The sequence below is a fragment of the Schistocerca cancellata genome, chromosome 1 (assembly GCF_023864275.1).
Source record: "Schistocerca cancellata isolate TAMUIC-IGC-003103 chromosome 1, iqSchCanc2.1, whole genome shotgun sequence".
In the NCBI taxonomy this organism is placed as follows: Eukaryota; Metazoa; Arthropoda; class Insecta; order Orthoptera; family Acrididae; genus Schistocerca; species Schistocerca cancellata.
Genome location: NC_064626.1, coordinates 387,714,393 through 387,723,557, shown reverse-complemented (window position 1 = coordinate 387,723,557; position 9,165 = coordinate 387,714,393). Strand labels below are relative to the sequence as shown.

General features: G+C 49.2%; 1 protein-coding gene across 1 annotated transcript; it reads left to right on the top strand.

The window, feature by feature from the left end:
* The first annotated feature begins 769 nt into the window (after positions 1-769).
* On the top strand, positions 770-5,893 carry LOC126161500 (silk gland factor 1-like). Its single transcript, XM_049917403.1, has one exon. It carries the CDS (start codon positions 1,215-1,217, stop codon positions 2,826-2,828), a length of 1,614 nt encoding a protein of 537 aa, XP_049773360.1. The 5' UTR covers positions 770-1,214; the 3' UTR covers positions 2,829-5,893.
* Positions 5,894-9,165: the final 3,272 nt, after the last annotated feature.

Sequence of the window (9,165 nt, the reverse complement as noted above, 5' to 3'; positions counted from 1 at the left end):
TCAAAATTGAAATTACTGGCCCCTTGCAGGTATGGTACTGCGTTAAGCATATTTTGTAAGTCTGAAAAACATCAGTTGAGAACGATTGTAAAATATTAACTTAAAACAACTATGATCCTTACAAACCGTGAAAAAATGGAGTGCGTAAGATAGGAACCGTACCTCTTTTCGTCGATTGCACTGCAGAATAGGCGACATGATTGGCACCGTGCGGGAAATCACTTTACAGCTGCCACGAGAACGTACATTTCGAAGCAGTCGTCGGTGAGTACAGAAAAGTAAAGTAGTATCGATCAGCAGGCGCCGTCAATGCCCCGTGACACGAGCGCACACGGTCACTAAAGGGGTCGCGTGCGCATTCGTCGGTAAGCACATCGCCGCCAAATAACATGCGTCGCGGCAGTAGTTATCAAACTTTTTGCCGCCGCCAAAATGAGCACCAAAACACACTTTTTCCGAGCAGAAGTAAAAATGACTGCCGGGAGCGGTCACCGTCCGTCTACCTAATTCGCGGCGGGCCCGCGGTGCGGCGCCAGCGCGGGTGGGCGCGGCCTCGCCAGTCCCCGCCCGCGGCGCGCCCGCCGCCCGTCGCCCCGGCAACCGCCGCTCGGCCGCTCGCTATTGGCCGAGCGGCGCGCCGTGGGAGGGATCGTCCCCGTAGTGGGGGAAATCGGGGGAATCGCCCCCTCCACCGATCCCTCGGTGTCCATTCGCTATTTCATGTTCCCAAACTTTAGAAGGCACTTCAGTTTGATCATCGAAAGCTAAATAGTGCGTCCCCCTCTCTTGGCCAAACAAGAACGCGCGCGGAGTCCGGTGCGCGAGAGAGGAGTCGGCTGGCCCCCCACGTGATCCGGCGGACGCACACACGCGAACGCGCCGTGTACACACGGGCACGCGCTCACGCACACACGCGGACGGTCGCGCACGCAGACGCAGGTGGCCGTCGGCGTCGTTACGGAGGTCGGACGAATGTTTGTTTTTCAATCAGTGTAACTCTTTAGCGTCGCTGCGAGCCGGCAAACAGAGGCGGCGCGGCGCAGTGGAACCTGTTGCGTGCGGCCGTGCGCCGATGCAGCGGAGGCTCCGGCAGCGGCAGCGAGAACAGAGACGGGCGTCGGCGCAGTGAGCGGCGGGCAGCGCCAGCGGCAGCGGAAGCGGCAGCGCCGGGCATGAGTGCGTAGCGCCAGCGCGCGCCCGACCTCCAGCTAGCCATGTTAGCGCAGAAGCTGTATTCGTCGGATCCCGTGTCCGTCGGGGGCGGCGGCGGCGGAGTCGCCGTGTCTGCCGGAGGCGGCGCCGGGGGCGGCACCGGAGGCGGCGTCGTCATGAGCAGCGGCGGCCAGGCGCCGTCCATGAGCCCCATGCCGCCCGCGTACAGCGTCAACCCGGTGGGCTGCCTCTCCATGAGCTCCATGAACTCGCCGCAGGGATTCGGCTCCAACGTGCTGAGCGGCGCGTCCAGCATGACGTCGATGGCGACGATGAACGGCAGCTGCATGTCGCCCGCGTCAGCTATGGGCTACGGCGCCATCGGCTCGCCCATGGGCAACGCGAACGGCGTCAGCTCGTGCATGGGCGGCATGTCGGCGCTGAACGGCTACACGGGCGCGCTGGCGCCGGTGGGCGGCGGACCCGGCGGCGGCGTGGGGTCGGCGCGGATGGGCGGCGCCGGGGCGGCCGACCTGGGCGTCGTAGGCGGCGGGCTGGGCGGCGGCGACGCGGGCTCACCCGGCGCCCTGCAGCGCGCGCGCGGCGACAAGCCCTACCGTCGCTCCTACACGCACGCCAAGCCGCCCTACTCGTACATCTCGCTCATCACCATGGCCATCCAGAACGCGCCCAGCAAGATGCTCACTCTCTCCGAGATCTACCAGTTCATCATGGACCTGTTTCCGTTCTACCGGCAGAACCAGCAGCGCTGGCAGAACTCGATCCGCCACTCGCTCTCCTTCAACGACTGTTTCGTCAAGGTGCCGCGCACGCCCGACAAGCCGGGCAAGGGTAGCTTCTGGACTCTGCACCCGGATTCGGGCAACATGTTCGAGAACGGGTGCTACCTGCGGCGCCAGAAGCGCTTCAAGGACGACAAGAAGGAGGCGCTGCGGCAGTCGCACAAGCAGCAACAGCAGCAGCAGCAACAGCAGCAGCCGCCGCCGCAGCAGCAGCAACAGCAGCAGCAGCAGCAACAGCAGTCGCCGGGCGGCGTCGAGGGCAAGAAGTCGCCGTCGCAGGAGCACCACGGCCAGCACCACGGCCACCACGCGCACAAGGCGCTGCCCGACAAGGAGGCGACGGGCGCGCTGGGCGCCATGCTCGGCCTGCACGCCGTGCCCAAGGTGGAGGCGGCGGCCGACCCGATGGGCGGGCTGCTGCAGCACGGCGCCGGCGGCGACCTCTGCCTGCAGCAGGCGGCGCTGCACCAGCAGCACCAGGCGCCGCACCAGCAGCAGCACCACCAGCACCACCAGCAGCAGCAGGAGGAGCTGGCCGCCATGATGGGCCGCTGCCACCCCGCCGAGCTGCTGCACCACCAGCCGCACCACCAGGGCCTGCTGCAGCACCATCACCACCACCACCACCACCACCTCAAGCAGGAGCCGTACGCGGCCGCGTCGCACCCCTTCTCCATCACACGCCTGCTGCCCGACAAGGACAGCTCCAAGGTGTACGACATGGCGGCGCAGTACGGCTACGGGCCGCTGAGCCCGGTGCACTCGGCGAGCGACGCCGCCGCCGCCGCCGCCGCGGCCGCCGCCTACTACCAGAGCCCGCTGTACCACGCGGCCGCCGCCTCCGCGCCGCCGCCCACCGCCACCTCCTTGTGACAGTACCCGCTGGCCTAGGCGACCCGCCCGTAAGTACGCGCCGCCCCGGGCCTCGCCGCGCTCTACTCGCCCGCGTCCTCGCCCCCTCCCACGCTTACCTGTGACAGTCTCTCCCGATACTCTACGAGTGACAATATTACCTAGGAGGAAAGGTATTGGAAGTGAAACTGTGAGGTCGGGTCGCGAGTCGTTCTCAGATGGCTCAGTCGGAAGAACACTTGCCAGCGACAGACAAATTTCCAGGTTCGAGTCCCGGCTCGGCACACGGTTTCGATCTGCTAGGAAATTCCATTCGCTAGACACCTAACTCTCAAAATCGTTGATCTGTATCCTCTTAGCGACAAATTACGGCCACCATTCAATTCTATTTAGCTCTTCCAAGGCGTATTTCGGCTGTATTACATTCCTGTCCTCAGGTGGATGAAATTCGCTCGTAGCAACAGGTTCTTGTAACCAATCTCTTTCGCTTTCGCCTTTTCCACGACGCCTTTCGAGTTATTGTATTGGTATGATTAGGAGGATGAAATTACCTCCCCCGGCCCGCACCTGCCGTGCTTAATGTCGTCATTCTCTTTGGGAACAAATGAAGTGCCTTTCGTTTTGGTAGCAATCTGAAAATTAGCTATAGATCCAACTCTACCAGTTATTTTTCTCTGGGCTCAACCAACTAAACAGCAGTCCCTTCCATTTTGCCGTTCATCACGTGCTTCGGTGTACTGGCTTCCCGTCATTCAGTGCACGAAATTACCTTTACTACATGCAAATTATCTATTTTGTCTACTATTTTGTGAGCAGCATCTTCTATTGATCGTAGACGGCTTGTCAAAATCACATTGTTACTCTACACAAAGCGAAAAATTCGATCCACCTGACGATAGATGTGTAATACCTGAAAAGAAGTCGAGGAACTGTAATAAGACAGTGGCTGTTTAGAAATATATTATTACAGTGATAGCCCAAAAAGCCGCCATTACAGTCTGTGTTAAAAGTGTGTGTGTCGTATGATATTCAGTAAAATTACCCGGTCGCGATGTTGTTTCCAGTATCAGATTTCGAAGCATTCCCAAGTGGTAATGATCGAAAGGAGTTACGAAAAAATCCAATTCGTTTGAAGCATGCGAATGTGTAGTCGTAAAACGAAATAGTCGTGGAGGAGACTGTCGTCTTGAGCCAGCTTCGTGCCTTTTGGATAAAAATTTAATTATTGAGGTCCGCTTATACAACAAACGGTTATTTGTAGATTTCTGTAACGCCCGGGATACTTCTCGACGCAGTTACGTCGTCCTCTTCATTTATTGATTTTTCATTACGGCGTAATGTTACGTCATTACGTGAAGAGCGCCCTCTGGGTATGACGTAGTTGCGGTGAGGTGGCTCCAGGCGAATGCCAGGATGATTCCTATGCAAAGCCAAAGACAGGTTACTCTCCCTCTTAGTCTTCATTGACATCGGTGTCAAGGGCACGTTAAACTCTAGCTTTCCATTTTTCCCTTCATCGAAATATTTCACGGGCAAAGCAAAAATCAACAATAATTCTGCACGTACAAACCTTGACAAGTAAGCTGTCCGGAAAATTACGCAAGTGTGCGGATTAATTGTCTGTAGTGTTAGTGACGGATTGAATATCTAGCACGTTCCTGCCTGAATTACTCAGAATGGTGTAATTTATTTTGGTATTGTTGTGAATCGGGAGACACTTTCACATTAAGCTCGGTAACTTCCGCATCAATTCCGAACGGTGTGGTCAGCAAGTTACGTTTCCCACTAAACTATCCTCTCGTACCTAACGTCCTTTCAGCGACCAGTGATATTTTCATAACAGCATTTGAATAGCAGAATGCTGAGTCTTGTAAAATCTCACGCTTTCTGCGGAGACCTCATCCTCCAGAACCCGCGCGAGGGCGCGCCTTGCAGTTTTTTTTTTTTTTTGCCGTCTAGAGCGCGGCCCGGGGCGTCTTGCGAGCCCGCCAGCCAGCAAAGACGTCTTCTGTGATAAACACTCCGCTCTTGGACGGGCGAATCTCTGTCCAGGCCATCAGTGCAATTCAGTTTTTAAGGGACCGCAGCGAAAACAGAGTGTATATATGTATATGTATATTACCGACCGCACGTGCAACTTGAACCTACCAATGTGACTGTGTGCGTTTGTGCAAAAAGAAAAGTATATACAAAATACTAAGTGTAAATAATCTCGGTTGCGAACACTTGACTGTCACTCTCCCGAGAGAATGTGTCACGGTTTTAATTTTTATACGCTGGCGTGTTTATATTGTAAAGTGTACGGTTTCTTTTTTCTCTGTCTGTTGTTTTTGTACTCTTGGAGGACTGTGGACAGTGCTGAGCCCTTTTCCTACGGTAGGCCTTCTCACGTTCGCTCGTGCGTGCGCAGCTGCCCCGGCTCCGTACGCAGTTGCCAAGCAGCACATTTCTTGGCAACTAGCAAACAATGTTTCGTTGGACAAAAGGGTAGCTGTGCGCTCACACAATCTCACTCTCTCTCTTTACTGTATCTCTTCTCTCTTCTATATACGTCTGAAGTTTGCATAATCTCTTTATTCGGAAGGAATCGCTTCTCTCGAGATCTGATTTTTGTATAGCGTCTCTCACAATTTGAACGAGCTTCTACGCATTCCACGTTTCTCGGTGCGTCACGTAATGTGTACATGTGTGTCTGTGTGTGTGTTTGTATTGTATGTGTGATCAGTCTTATTAGTTCCTCGTTCTGTAGTCATTAATTGTCTCAGTGTGATAATCTCTCACGATACAGAAGAACAGTAAAAGGGAATCTCTTGTTAACGCAATAAAAAAATCTCATTGTACATCTAGACGTAACGTTACGGAAAGCGCCGTCTGAGAAGGCCTACCCATCTGTTAGACAGCTACACCACTGTATGTGTACATTCTTTTGTTTCCACAGATTTTTATGTTTTCGTTTTATCTTTGTAAAATAGCATGTAATCTGGACGTAAGAAACTTTTAACAATTATCAACATAGGGCGCAAGCCTCATGTTTTGCTGTACAAACATTATTGTTTTGTTGTTATCATCACTTTTAGCAATATATTCGTTCCTTGAACAATTAGATCTTGCGTAGTCTACAGTTATTTACAACCCCTCTCTATTGCTCCTCATACTAAATCTATCTAGGACCTTCGTTTCAAGTAGAAGCACGCAGGTATACAGCAAGGAACGTGTGAAGTGTCTAGCTGGTCCTAACTGAATACCGGTAAAGCATGAGGTGTTTTAATCTACCTTGGCACGCTATTTTCACCTGCAGTAATGTTCTTCGAATTATTTTCAGTGATGGTCACAATCAGTATTGTCCAAAGCTAACGTGGTGTATAGGGATGTAATTCTCATAATGCCTAAATGGAGTAAAAGATACGTTAGTGACGAAAGTAGATATTCTTCAAGTTAGGATTACCTGTATAAATGTGGATTTGTAAACATGAAAGCAGTCATTGTTGATACTGTGGGGAGATGCAGCCACGTTACTCAAATATTTGTCTTTCTCATTCTTGGTTTACTCGTGGCTCTTGTGTCCTAGTAATTACATCTCCATGTCAGGTTGAGTGAACATCCTTAAACACCAACGTAGTTACACAAATATTGAGGAACCGTCAGGACCATGTATTTAGCGTGTTCACATTTAAACATCATAGTAGCAAAAAGTTTATAATGAGATATCATTTTCACACTTCAAGGTGTAGTGTACATTTGTGTCTCTGGTTGTGAGCGCATTATTTAATTTTTCCCACATTGTTTTTTGGAAACAAAACACGTAACTTTGGGTAATCCCTCTCTAAGCTTGATTTGTCATGATTTCGTGTCAGCCTAATGTGTCAAACGTTGTAATCTACGCGCTCATTGGGTGAATTTGCGTTTGTCCAGTGTTCATGTCTGCTATGGTTTGCTTTTCTATGTGAGAGCAGACGAAGCAGTACCATTTGCGGTCTGATCACGTAACCTTTCATTTGGGCGTGCATAAGGCGAAGTAAGATTCCATATACGAGACCTTTTACACAATGTTTTTTTGTCATTCTAAAAGTACATTTAAAATATAGTCCATGACGCAGTGTCTTAGTACTTGCCGACTAATTCGTCTTAGCCATTTCCTCCTCAGACGTTTATACTTTTTATTTATGGAAAGTCAACAATATGATGTACTCAGTACGCAGCAAACCGCCTCATAATAAGAAAACGTCTGAGGATGGTTTGATTAAGCCGAGCTTGTGATTTTAAACGTATTTTAAAAAGAATGAGCACTGAAATTTCTCCATATGGATTGTCTATAATCATATAAATACTATCAAAGTGTAATTAAACATACGCACTTCATAATAGGAGCTAGTCTTTCAAATCCTATCTTTTTACATCAGATGGCGTCTGGAAGAAGAAACTGGAAAATCGCTTACATCCTGAAAGATATGAACGCACAATTTTGCGTATTGCATCATCCACAGTCCGAAAGAAGCTTGCCCCGTCGGCAGTTCTCTAACTGAAGCCCTACAACAGATCTGGGCCTTGTGTCTAGCACCTTAGTCCATGTTACTTCTTTTCTCAATTATTTTCATTTGCATAAATATTTCGCGGTTTACTGTGTTACCTAAATTTCAGAATTATGATCGTCGGTATTAATTCTGAAGCAGATGGTGGCTGTAGCTGAACCTACACGTTCAAACTTTTTTGTAAGATAATTTTACTGTTTGTCACAGCATAAATAATTATTGCCAGCTGCAGCGCCAAAGTTGTTATTGCTGTTGTTGTCGTCTTCAGCCCGAAGACTAGTTTGACGCAGCTCTGCACGCTGCTTTATCCTCTGCAAGCCTCATCTCTTTGCTGTACTCGTCTCTTGGTCTCCCTCTACTATTTTAGTCAGGTTGTGCCAAAATTTTCTCGTCTCCTCAGTTACATTTAATACTTTCTCATTAGGTACGCCCTCTACCTATTAATTTCAGCATTCTTGTGTAACGTTACATTTCGAAAACTTCTATACTCCTCACGTCATAACTCCTTACCGTTCACTTTTCACGTACAAGGCTACACTCCAGACAAAAACCTCCGAAAACGACTTCCTGGATAGTTAATTTTATATTCGATGTTAACTAACTTCCCGACTTCAGGAGCGCCTTTCTAACTGGTGTCAGTCTCCGTTTTATATTCTCTCTACTTCGGTGTGGACATAATCGGTTATTCTACTGCCCAAATAACAAAACTCATCTACCACTTTTAGTGCTTCATTTCCTAATGTAATTCTCTGAGCGTCAGCTGACTGAACTCAACCACATTCTACCATTGTTTCGCTTCTGTTACTGTTAATTTTGTACCCTCCTCTGAAGCCACTGTCCATTCCTTTCAACTTTTAATCCAAGTCCTTTGCTGTCTGTGGCAGGATTACAATGTCATCGGTAAACCGCAACATTTTAACTTCTTTTTCCTGAACTTTAATTCCTTCCCCAAATTTTTCTTTGGTTTTCTTTACTTCCTGCTCAATGTACCGATTGAATAACTTAAGGGATAGGCTGTAACCCTGTCTCGTTCCCTTCTTAACCACAGCTTCCCTTTCACGCCCTTCGACTGCCGTCCGTGTTTTCTATAAAATTGCATATAAAGTTTCGCTCCCTGTATTCACCCCTGCTACCTACCTTCAGAATTTCAAACAGTGGATTCCTGTCAACATCATCAAAAGCTTTCCCTAAGTCTACAAATGCCATAGACATAGATTTGCCTTTCTTTAACCTGTCTTCTAAGAGAGTCGTAGCGTCTTTACCGCTGGGATATTTTGGGCTTTCATTTGTCGCAGGTGTAATGTGTGGTTTACTAAACAGTGTTTACGCCAAATGCTATAACAAAATTAGAAGAAGTAAAATAAACTGCTTTACTCACCGGCTATCGGTGATATTAATTATAAGTTAGACGAAACAGGTACCGTAGTCTTATCTGTGTCAGCAGATAATTGTTCAAACATTACAGTTAGTGAGTCGAACTTCCCGTTTTCTACTCTCACTACAAAAGAGCCACTCAAATGGTTGTTGTTTCGCAGGTGACCACATTTTTATTTTATCGGTTATGAGAAAGTGAGTAAGAACGACATCAGTCAATTATATGACTCTTGTTTAGTCGTGATTAATGCTCGTATTGTGTAAACATCAGTCTGAGTGATTGGCGGCTGTTATCTTGCACAGTCCGTTTTAACTTCTATAGCACTTCTCAAGTTTATGTCGGCTACCATCCACGTTCCACCACGGATGACCTTTTATTTTCTTCTACGGAACAGTTTCACGGTGCGAAATCCAGTGGGAATTGATTCTCTTCATTCGCCTCCACCCTCGTCTAC

Bases quoted from the DNA above. Each gene is read 5' to 3' on its own strand.
- LOC126161500 (XM_049917403.1), top strand. From the start codon at position 1,215: ATGTTAGCGCAGAAGCTGTATTCGTCGGATCCCGTGTCCGTCGGGGGC.